Source organism: Dipodomys ordii, unplaced genomic scaffold, assembly GCF_000151885.1.
Source record: "Dipodomys ordii isolate 6190 unplaced genomic scaffold, Dord_2.0 Scaffold14, whole genome shotgun sequence".
NCBI lineage: Eukaryota > Metazoa > Chordata > Mammalia > Rodentia > Heteromyidae > Dipodomys > Dipodomys ordii.
Window position 1 is genome coordinate 13,960,598 of NW_012267230.1, and position 12,156 is coordinate 13,972,753.

General features: G+C 47.9%; 1 protein-coding gene across 1 annotated transcript in view; it reads left to right on the forward strand.

Annotated features, from left to right (window-relative positions):
• The window catches only part of Adcy9 (adenylate cyclase 9), a 72,929-nt gene extending 61,026 nt beyond the window's left edge, over nucleotides 1-11,903 (forward strand). The window contains exons 8-10 of the mRNA XM_013011221.1: nucleotides 1,035-1,183; nucleotides 5,264-5,305; nucleotides 10,114-11,903. Of these exons, the coding sequence (XP_012866675.1) occupies nucleotides 1,035-1,183; nucleotides 5,264-5,305; nucleotides 10,114-11,305 (1,383 nt within the window). The 3' untranslated portion in view covers nucleotides 11,306-11,903. The remainder of the gene's footprint in view (nucleotides 1-1,034; nucleotides 1,184-5,263; nucleotides 5,306-10,113) is intronic.
• Nucleotides 11,904-12,156: the final 253 nt, after the last annotated feature.

Consider the following 12,156-nt stretch of genomic DNA (forward strand, 5'->3'; position numbering starts at 1 on the left):
AAGGCTAGCGCTCTACCACTTGAGCCACAGAGCCACTTCCGGCTTTTTTCTTTTTGCTTATGTGGTGCTGAGGAATTGAACCCAGGGCCTCATGCATTCAAGGCAAGCGCTCTGCCACTGAACCACCTTCCCAGCCCATCCCTGAGCTTTTTTGCTCAAGTCTAGTGCCCTACCACCTTGAGGCACTGCTCCATGTCTGGTTTTTGAGTGGTTAATTAGAGGTTAGAGTCTCATGGGGACCTTTCTGCCTAGGCTGGCTTCCAACTGTGATCCTCAGATCTCAGCCTCCTGAGTAGCTAGGATTACAGGCATGAGCCACTAGCACCCAGCATTTTTTATTTATTATCATTCCCATTTGTCACCTTTTTCTCAAGGTAGTAGGGGTAAAGTTCAGGATTTTGTGCGTGGTAGGGAAGTGCTCTGCCACTGGGCTGTAGCCCTAGCTTCAGCGTCTCCGTTGGCGATAGACTTACCAGAATGTAACCTGGGGTAAGTTGAGGAGCATTTGTATTTTCCTTTCATGCTTTACAAAGCAGCATCTGCCCATGTTTCCAAACAAGATAATGTGCAAGTTTGCAGAAGTAAGATTTGCCCTGGATTAGCTGCCACTGTTTAGGGAAAAAGCTGTTGAGTTAAATACCATAAGAAGTAAGTGAGTCATTGTAACGTGATGAGCTTGACTGTGTTTGATAGTATAACACAAATCTCAGCAAGCTTGTGGCAGGCGCCTGGAGGAGCATTTGGGAAGTAACTGAACTGGCAGTGGTAGGTCCCCAGTGAATGGCCTCCAAGGAAGCTTGTAACTTAAAGCACTGAGTTATGGGCCTAAAAATGTGTGCTCTGTCCTTGAAACTGCTGACTCACCAGGTATCAGAACCACTGCACACGCTAGGACCGCTCTGTGGTGCCGCGATGTTAGATCTTAAACACAAGCGGTGGGTGAGCAGGTGCTCTGGTTTAGGATGGTCAGCCCAGGTGGAGGTGGGGCAGGCCCAGGGAGGAGGGCACGGACTGACTGCTGCTGCCTCTTGCAGTTCACCATGTTCACTGGCTCTGCCGTGCTGGTGGCTGTCGTGCACTACTGCAACTTCTGCCAGCTCAGCTCCTGGATGAGGTCCTCCCTTGCCACCATCGTGGGGGCCGGGCCGCTGCTGCTGCTCTACATCTCCCTGTGCCGGGACAGGTACGTGACTGGAGCCATCAACTCATGACCACCTTGCCCAGTGTTGCTTAGAGCACGACTGAGCTTCACACTAGCACGGACTCCTCAATGATAGTTGTTCTCATGACCCAAAATAGCTTCCAACACAAAGAACCTCCAGAAAGCAGAAAAGTGCCCTCAGATTGATGCACAAAGGAAAGAAAATAATTTATAACCACATCTAGAAGCTGCGCATCCCTGATCTAGAAGTCTGAAATCCAAAATGCTAGAAAGTCTAGCATTGGGATTTTCTGGGTGGCTTCCACCGAAAACAGAATACAGTAGTAGCATCTTTGATTTTACAAGTATCATTAATTAAAATCTAAGAAAATAAGTCCTGAAGCCATCTTATAAGGAAATCAGGAGAGAAGCCAGGCGTGATGGTACACACCTATAATCCCAGCACTAAGGAGGAGAAGGCATGAGGAGCTCAAGTTTACTACACAGTAAAACCCTAAAAAACCTAAAAAGAACCCACACACCCAACACGAACACATGAAAGAAAGAACAGAGGTCCAGGTTGACAGAGGGATGCAAAAGAAGTATGCTAGCATTCACTAAAGAGGGACACAGTGGAAGAGATGAGGACCTGTAAACACCTTGCAAGTGCCTGGACTCCCATTGGAGCAGCTCACAGGGTTTGACAGGAAGTGCCTGGACTCTCATTGGAGCAGTTCACAGGGTTTGACAGGAAGTGCCTGGACTCCATTGGAGCAGCTCACACGGCTTGACAGGAATGCCAGGAAGGGTGGAGAGTCACTGGACACCAGTCTTGGATCATGAAATCTCTCCACATCCTTGGGCTTCATTTCAGTCTCAGAATTCAGAACTACAGCTGGCAGGTGCTCAGGAGTAGAGAGACGTTTAGGGAAAAAAAATAAGGGTATTATGGTAGGCCTCTGGGGACAGAATTAGTTCTCACTGTGCCACAGAAACTTAAAAAATGAAAATATGCTGGGTACCAATGGCTCACGCCTGTAATCCTAGGTACTTAGGAGGCTGAGATCTGAGGATCTTGGTTCAAAGACAGCCAGGGCAGAAAAGTCCATGAGACACTTTTTTTTGGGGGGGAGGAGGGGTCATGGGGCTTGAACTCTAAGCCTGGATGTTGTCCCTCAGCTCTTCAGCTCAAGACAAGTGTTCTACCACTTGAGCAGTGCCACTGCCAGTTTTCTGGTGGTTAATTGGAGACTTTCCTGCCCAGGCTGACTTTGAACTTCAATCCTCAGATCTCAGCCTCCTGAGTAAATAGGATTACAAGTGTGAGCTGCCGGTGCTGGTGCTGGCTCCACGAGACTCTTATCTCCAGTAAATTACTCAGAAAAAGTTGGAAGTGATGTTGTGGATCAAGTGGTAGAGTGCTAGTCTTGAGCACAAAGAGGCTCAGGGACAGCGCCCCAGGCCTGAGTTCAAGTCTCAGGACCAGAAAAAAAAATTTGTGTCTATCTCTCTATATATAGGTAGATATATGTAATTTACATCTATATGTAATTTATGTCTATATCTAGATAGATAGATAGATAGATAGATAGATAACATGACAAGAAGGACAATTAAAATACCCTGTCCAAGTTAAGGCCAGTGAGACCTCTTTCTTCCAAGGGTTCCACTAATTCAATTGTGTTTGGTTCTTAGTTTGTTAAAATGAGTCTTAAACTAGCCAGGCACCAGTGGCTCATACCAATAATCCTAGCTACCCAGGAGGCTGAGATCTGATTTAGTAGTTCAGAGCCAACCCAGGCAGGAAAGTCTATGCAATTCTTTTTTTTTTTTTTGCCGGTTGTGGGGGCCTGAACTCTGGGCCTGGGTGCTGTCCCTTGGCTCTTCAGCTCAAGGCTAGCATTCTACCACTTGAGCCATAGTGCCACTTCCGGCTTTTTCTGCTTATGTGGTGCTGAGGAATCGAACCCAGGGCCTCAGGCATGCAAGGCAAGCGCTCTACCACTGAGCAACCTTCCCAGCCCCATCTATGCAATTCTTATCTCCAGCTTATCAACAAAAAAGTTGGAAGTAGAGCTGTGGCTCCACTGGTGGAACAATAGCCTTGAGCAAAAAAGCTCAGGGAAGCCAAGCACCGGTGGCTCAGGCCTGTAATCCTAGCTACTCCGGAGGCTGAGATCTGAGGATCACAATTCAAAGCCAGCCTGGGCAGGAAAGGCCCTGAGACTCTTATCTCCAATAAAACCACTAGAAAACTGGAAGTGCTGCTGTGGCTCAAGTGGTAGAGCACTTACCTTGAGCTAAAGAGCACAAGGACAGAGCCCAGGCCCAGAGTTCAAGCCCCACAACCGACAAAAAAAAAAAAAAATGCTCAGGGACGGCACCCAGGCTCTGAGTTCAAGCCTTGTGACCAGTACACATACACAAAAAAAGTCTTAAACTACCTGTTGTATATCTGAAACTGGTTTTGGGGTTTTAAGCTCTGTCATCTAAATATGTGGTTGGAAATCTGATAATACTTCAGATAGCAGAATGCACACAGTGAATAGTTAAAAGTTTCATGATCTCTTAAACCCATTCATCTTCTTTGTGTGTAACAAACCTTCCTAAATAACATTAAGCTTTTTCTATAATTTCTCTTTTAGTGTTTCACAATTAGCCGGTATTGACAAAATACTTCCACATACTTACAGAAGTAGTTTTAAGGTTCCATGGGACATTGATTCAGTGTTCTTTGTAAGACTTCCCTGAGTTACGGTTGTCTGGTTTATGAGAGCCAAAAGAATCCCCCATTTTCCAGGACTCCCCCAGCTCCCAGGAGTGGCATTATTGCTGCTGAGCACCACTGCTCTAATAAAATAACCCAACCTGGCCCAGTCCAGCAGTACCAAATGTAACGGCCTTAGTGGATGTGTGGCTATTAGCAAACCAATGACCAATAACCGACAAAGTAAGTGTCCTCCCTGAGTTTACTTAATAGAATAATAACAGCATGAAAGAGATTCAAGGGGCTGGGAAGGTGGTTCAGTGGTAGGATGCTTGCCTTGCATGCCTGAGGCCCTGGGTTCCATTCCTCAGCACCATGTAAGCAGAAAAAGCCGAAAGTGGCGCTGTGGCTTAAGTGGTAGAGTGCTAGCCTTGAGCTGAAGAGCTGAGGGTCAGTTCTCAGGCCCAGAGTTCAGGCCCCATGACTGACAAAAAGAAAAAAAAAAGAGATTCAAATTCTCTGCAAATTAAACTAAGTACCAGTGGCTGAAGCCTGTAATCCTATTAACTAGAGGCTGAGATCTGATGATCACAGTTTGAAGCCAGCCCAGACAGGAAAGTCCATAAGACTTCCATCTCCAATTAACTCCCAGAAAACCAGAAGTAGTGCTGTGGTTCAAAGTGGTAGAGTGCTAGCCTGAGTGATAAAGCTCAGGGACAGCACCCAGGACCTGAGTTCAAGCCCCACGATCGACAGAAAAAAAAGAGAGAATGTTAAGTACAACTGTCATTCTGTACCTGGAGGGAAACTGTTCAGTTGCTTTAAGCAGAATGAAGCCTACTTTTACCTTTGTGAGGATGTGGCCATCTAGAGTTACCTGATTACCAAGCTCTGTACCAAGAGCTTAAAACCATCCTTGAACTTAAGACTCACCACAGACGCTTGGTTAGCCATTCATCCTGACATTATCTACTGCTGTGGGGCTCTTTCACTTGGATCCAGAGAGATAAAATGGTGGAGACCATTCCACTGCCTTTCTACCCAGAATCCAAACAGCAAGAACGTGGGGTGGGGCTAGTGAATGAATGACGCTCCCTGGACCCAGAACCCTCCCATCTGTCACTAGGCCTATCCAAGGTAGGGGACACGAGAGTGGTGAACACAAGCTTAGATCAGCTCTTTCACAGAGAGGGGGAGACATCAGAGTTCTGAGGCTGTCCAGCCTGGGGCGGGGGCGGGGGGGGGGGGGGGGGAGAAGGGGACACTGTTGTGAAGAAGAAAATTGGCACATGGATTAGAAACCATTCATTCAGATGTCCCAAGAGAGGAAAGTTGTTATCCCTCCTTGGATTGCTTTCTATACGGCCTTCCTCACTTTTTTTTGTCATAATGTTTTTTCTGCATTTTCATTTCAGTTCCATAGCAACTTTGCCCCTGGATGCAGCACAGAACTTCAGGTAAGCCTTCAGCACAGGACCTGTGTCTGAACAAATAAGAAGGGCTGCCTTTGTCTCTGCTTATCCCTGGGCTTTCTGGAAACTGCCATCATCCAGGTAAAATGAGGACATTTGAGGGGTGAGAAACCCTGAGTTCAAGCCCCAGGACTGGCACGCGCGCGTGCGAGCACACACACAATAAGCAATGTATGCATCTGTAAAGAAGAAAAGTGGAAAGTAGCTACTTGTTGTTAGAGCTGTAAAAATAAATTGATCATTAGCACATATGTTAAAGCTAGTTTAATGGAAAAGTTGAAGCAGACAAAAATATTTGCAGGGCTCTTATGTAAAGAGCTATTAAGAGTCAAACATGTGGGCTGGGAAGATGGCTTAGTGGTAGAGTGCTTGCCTAGCATATATGAAGCCTTGGGTTCTATTCCACAGTACCACATACACAGAAAAAGCCAGAAGTGGCACTGTGGTTTAAGTGATAGAGTGCTAGCCTTGAGCAAAAGAAGCTCAGGGCCAGGTGCCAGTGGCTCACGCCTGTAATCCTAGCCACTCAGGAGGCTGAGATCTGAGGATCATGGTTCAAAGCCAGCCCAGGCAGGAAAGTCTGTGAGACTCTTATCTCCAGTAAACCACTAGAAACCGGAAGTGGCGCTGTGGTTCAAGTGGTAGAGCGCTTGCCTTGAGCTAAGAGCTGAGGGACAGCACCCAAGCCCAGAGTTCAAGCCCCGCGGCCAACAAAAAAAAAAAAGCTCAGGGGCAGTGCCCAGGCCCTGAGTTCAAGCCCCAGGACTGGCAAAAAATAAATAAAACATGGTAACACATCACTGTAATCCCAGCTACTCAAGGAGGCAGAGAATCTTAAGTTTGAATCCAGCCCAGGAAAAAGTATCAAAATGCTACTCCAAAAACAAAACAAAAACCTTCTACTTGGGAAGCTGAGATCAGGAGGGTCGCAGTTCAGAGACAGCCTAGGCATACACATGCTACCCTTTTCCCGTCAGCCCAGCAGGTGGGAGGCTGAGATTGAGAGGATCTCAGTTCCAGGCCAGCCCACAAAAGGCTGGGTGTAATGGTGCATGCGCTGTCATCCCAAGCTGCAGGGGAAGCACAGTGGCTGAGCTCAGTGGCCTATACTTATCCTCCTAACAACAAAGAGAAGCACAAATAGGAGGACCATAGTCCAAGCCAGTCTGGATGAAAAGCAAGACCCTCCTTTAAAAATAACCAATGCAGGGGCTGGGAAGGTGGCTCAGTGGTAGAGTGCTTGCCTTGCATGCCTGAGGCCCTGGGTTCGATTCCTCAGCACCACATAAGCAAAAAGAAAAAAGCCGGAAGTGGCGCTGTGGCTCAAGTGGTAGAGCACTAGCCTTGAGCTGAAGAGCTGAGGGACAGCGCCCAGGCCCAGAGTTCAGGTCCCACGACTGGACCCAAAAAACAAACAAACAAAAATAACCAATGCACTGGACACCGGTGGCTCAGCCTGTAATCCTAGCTACTCAGGAGGCTGAGATCTGAGGATCACGGTTCAAAGCCAGCCCGGGCAGGAAAGTCTGTAAGACTCTTATCTCCAATAAACCACTAGAAACTGGAAGTGGTGCTGTGGCTCAAGTGGTAGAGCACTTGGCTTGAGCTGAAGAGCACAAGGACAGTGCCCAAGCCCAGAGTTCAAGCCCCACGACCGACAAAAAAAGAAAAAAGGGACCAGTGGAGTGGCTCAAGTGATAGAGTTCCTACTTAGGAAGTTTGAGGCCCTGAGTTCAAACCCCAGTATCAAAACAACAACTGATCATGAAAGAATAAATGTGGTAGCTGGGCACCGGTGGCTCACACCTGTAATCCTAGCTACTCAGGAGGCTGACATCTGAGGATCATGATTCAAGGCCAGCCCAGGCAAGAAAGTCCATGAGACTCTGATCTCCAATTAACCACCAGAAAACTGAAAGTGGTGTAGTGGCTCAAGTGGTAGAGTGCTAGTCTTGAGCTGAAGATCTGAGGAACAGTGCCCAGGCCCAGACTTCAAGACCCATGACCAACCAAAAAAATAAAATAAAATAAAGGTGGCTAAAAGATAAGAATGGAGACAGTGTCATATCATTACTAGTGATGTCTTTGCACCAAAGTTCCTTTAGGTCTTTTTTGAGAGAGGGTCTGTGTTGCCCAGATTGACTTCCAACTCATAATCCTTCTGCTTCTACCTCCCAAGTGCTGGGGTTACAGGTGATTACAGGTGTGTGCCTCCAGGCCTGTCTCCTTAAACTGGACTTTGAAAGAGTTGTAATGTGAATATGAAGAGCAGGCAAGTGTCTGGTAAATTCATAAATTACTGGTAGTAGTTAACTTTTTTTAATTTTAGCTGCCAGGCACTTGAAATATATTTAATCTTCTCAATAACATGACATTTTAGGAGACTTTGACCCCATTTCCAAATGAAGAGGCTGAAGTTCAGAGAAACTAAGGAAGCTTTTTATTTACTTTTTTATTTTTTGTCTGTTGTATGGGGCTTGAACTCTGGGCCTAGACAGTCCCTCAGCTCTTCAACTCAAGGCAAGTGCTCTACCACTTGAGCCACAGTGCCACTTCCGGTTTTCTGGTGGTTAATTGGAGATAAGAGTCTCATGGACTTTGCTGCCCAGGCTGGCTTTGAACCATGATCCTCAGATCTCAGCCTCCTGAGTAACTAGGATTACAGGCGTGAGCCACCGACACCAGTGGAAGCATTTTTATGATGTGAAATTGCATGTGTGCTGTAGCTATGGCTAATATAAAAGACTTAATATATACAATAATTAAGAGTATTCAAAAGTTAACATTTTAGAGATGTACGTATAACACATGCACTGAAGAGTTCCCAGATTCTAAAAGGATAGCTCCATGAATTTTCTTTTTTTTTTTTTTTTGTCTGGTTGTGGGGCCTGAACTCTGGGCCTGGGCGCTGTCCCTCAGCTCTTCAGCTCAAGGCTAGTGCTCTACCACTTGAGCCACAGCGCCACTTCCGGCTTTTTTTCTTTTTGCTTATGTGGTGCTGAGGAATCAAACCCAGGGCCTCGAGCATGCAAGGCAAGCGCGCTACCACTGAGCCACCTTCCCAGCCCCTCCATGAATTTTCATGAGCAAACATACTGTGTCACTACCACCCAGACCCAAAATCAGAACACTGCCAACACCCTGGGCCCCTCCCAGCTGCTCCTGATGCCACCCCTCCTCACAACTCCAGGTATAGATTTTCAGAGCCCCTGAAACACACAGAGATGCTAACAAATACCAATTATGGACCTAACAATTAGGACCCAAACAAGCAATCTTTATTTTCTGTTTTTCTCCATTTCAAAATCTTTTCTATGGTAATAGCTCCTTCCATATTTTACTTTACTTCCACATATGATTTAATGTCCAGGTATTTGGTCACAAGTTGACTCTTGAATTTAAGTACATAAAATTTCTCTCTTTTTGAAACTGACTTTTGCTGTTTGATTTTTAGGAATGGGATCATGGCCTTTGCCTCTTTCTTAGAATGGGACACAGGTTAGCAAGGTGCCCACTTGTCATACCTACCAATGCCTTCTGTGACGGTTCAGCCTCGTAGGACAGTTTGGAAATCTCTAATAAGATTCTAAGTGTGCAGTATTTAAAATGAGTCAGCAACCCCATAAGCACAAAGATAGTGGTTCAGGAATGTCTATTGCAACACTGCTTCTGGTCATAAAAGATGAGGATACAGCCCAGCATCCCTCCCCCGGAACCTGGTGCATCATCTGTTAGAACACCAGGCAGCATGGGCTGGGAAGGTGGCTCAGTGGTAGAGCACTTGCCTTGCATGCATGAGGCCCTGGGTTTGATTCCTCAGCACCACATAAGCAAAATAAGCCAGAAGTGGTGCTGTGGCTCAAGTGGTAGAATGCTAGCCTTGAGCTGAGGACAGCGCCCAGGCCTAGAGTTCAGGCCCCACGACTGACAAAAAACAAAAATACCAGGCAGCCACTGAAAATAACAGCCTCAGCTAACCTAACACACACACACACACACACACACACACACACACACACACACACGCTGGGTGCTGGTAGCTCATGCTTGAAATCCTAGCTACTCGGGAGGCTGAGATCTGAGGATCCAGTTCAAAGCCAGCCCAGGATGAAAGGCTGTGAAACTCTTATCTCCAACAATCTACTCAAAAAATTGGAAGTGGCACTGTGGTGCAAGTAAGCAAAATGGTAGCATTGAGCAAAAGAAGCTCAGGGACAGCACCCAGGCAGGAATGTCTGTGAGACGCTTATTTCCATTTAACCACCAGAAAACCAAAAGTGGCTGTGGCTCAAGTGGTAAAGTGCTCACCTTGAGCTGAAGAGCTGAGAGACAGCCCAGCCCAGAGTTCAAGCCCACAACCAGCCCCCAAAAATGTTTAGCCATGTATGTGTGTGTGCATACATGTGTGTTGAGAGAGAAAAGCAAAGAGGTAAAATATCAAGTTATGGAGCCCACATAAAGGGTTATGAGTGTTTATTTTACCAGACTTTTAACTTTATAAAGTTAAGATTGTCAAAAGAAAAAGGTGTGAAAGTCTTGCAGTGGCTAAAGACTCCTCTAAAGCCGTTTCTAAAGCTCTGATTGAAGTCCCAGTCGCAGAAGTCAGTCTGCTGCTCCATCTCTGCAGCCAAGCAAACAAAAATGGTCTACTTGGTCCCTTCTGAGGATGGAGGATGGAACTGGTCTCACCTGGGGCGGGGTGCTGGTTCTCTGCTGGCTCTCTCAGCGGGTTCACCCCTCCCTTACCAGATGCACTTAGCAGGCTTGTCCTTTCTCGTCTCTCTGCTCCGCAGTGCCGAGAGGAGCCCGTGCAACAGCTCACTGCTGCAGGACAGCAGGAGGCCGGCCAGCCTCGTAGGCAAGGAGCTCATCCTAGCCTTCTTCCTCCTGCTGCTGCTGGTCTGGTTCCTGAACCGAGAGTTTGAAGTCAGCTACCGGCTGCACTACCACGGGGACGTGGAAGCGGATCTTCACCGCACCAAGATCCAGAGCATGAGGGACCAGGCCGACTGGCTACTCAGGAACATCATCCCCTACCATGTGGCCGAGCAGCTGAAGGTCTCCCAGACCTACTCCAAGAACCACGACAGTGGTGGTGTGATCTTCGCCAGCATCGTCAACTTCAGCGAGTTCTACGAGGAGAACTACGAAGGGGGCAAGGAGTGCTACCGCGTCCTCAATGAGCTGATTGGTGACTTCGACGAGCTCCTGAGCAAGCCAGACTACAACAGCATCGAGAAAATCAAGACCATTGGGGCCACGTATATGGCAGCCTCGGGGCTGAACACGGCCCAGTGCCAGGAAGGTGGCCACCCCCAAGAGCACCTGCGGATCCTGTTCGAGTTCGCCAGGGAGATGATGCGTGTGGTGGACGACTTCAACAACAACATGCTGTGGTTTAACTTCAAGCTCAGGGTGGGCTTTAACCATGGCCCCCTCACGGCTGGCGTCATTGGCACCACCAAGCTGCTGTATGACATCTGGGGGGACACGGTCAACATTGCCAGCAGGATGGACACTACCGGCGTGGAATGCCGCATCCAGGTGAGTGAAGAGAGCTACCGCGTGCTGAGCAAGATGGGCTATGACTTCGACTACCGCGGGACCGTGAACGTCAAGGGGAAGGGGCAGATGAAGACCTACCTCTACCCAAAGTGCATGGACAATGGAATAGTGCCGCAGCACCAGCTGTCCATCTCCCCGGACATCCGCGTCCAGGTGGACGGCAGCATCGGACGGTCCCCCACCGATGAGATCGCCAATCTGGTGCCTTCTGTCCAGTATTCGGACAAGATGTCCCTGGGCTCCGATGACAACACGCAGGCCAAGGACATGCATCTGTCTTCAAAAAGACTGTGGAAGGAGCCCATCAAAGCTGAAGAAAGGTGTCGATCTGGCAAAGCCATAGAGAAGGAAGACTGTGAAGACACAGAAATGGAAGAAGCCAATGAGCTCACCAAGCTCAACGTCTCAAAGAGTGTGTGAGGCAGCCTGCGGCTGCTCGGTGCTCTGTTCATTGAAACACAATAATATTTGTATCTGGCTGTCGTGCTTTCCAGGCGCCCCAGTTTCTGTCCCTGGTTGTGGTGTGGTCATTTCAGCCCTAACTTCTGTGTAGATCACAGTTATTCAGGGTTCCTTTCCATCCATTTCTCCTTTCCTTTGCTCTCTTCCCTGGAATTCTGCCCCCATTGGGGGATCCGTTTAGCCGCGTAGAGAACAAGTGCCTTCAGGGGTCGGCCTTGGCCTCGTCCAGGACTGAGGCTGCCGGTAGATCATGGCTCTGGGTATTCTTTGACGTCTTAAAAGATAGAGAGAGAGACACGCTGTGGTTAGGATTTCATTGTTACTGCCTTTCCTCACAGACCCCTTTTATTATTTTATTTTTGTGCTCATAAAGTGCTTCTGAGTTTGTTTTCCTCTTTATGTTTCCCACTTACCTGGCCTTTCTAAGCACACACGCACACGCACACACATACACTTGCATTTATGAATCTGACATAAAGTGCCAGTAATACACCAGGAGGGGATTGGAGAGGAGAGCAGAGCCCCTCCCCACTGGCGCGGGCACCTGCCCCCCCCCCTCCCCGCACCCAGCACCCTGCGGGTTCAGGCATTCACCCGCATACTAGCCAAGATTTCAAATGCTCGCCGGGCACAAAGCTTGTAAACCCAGGCCTCAGGTATCTCAAAGCCGTTTTGGTTTTTCTCATCCTGACCCTCTGTGGAGGGCTCTTCCAGTCAGGAGTGAAGGTGTTCTTGTTTTTTGTTTTTGTGTTTGTGTTTTGGAAGCTGATTCGTCTGAGGAAGAAACTCAAAATAAACGTCTGAGGGTT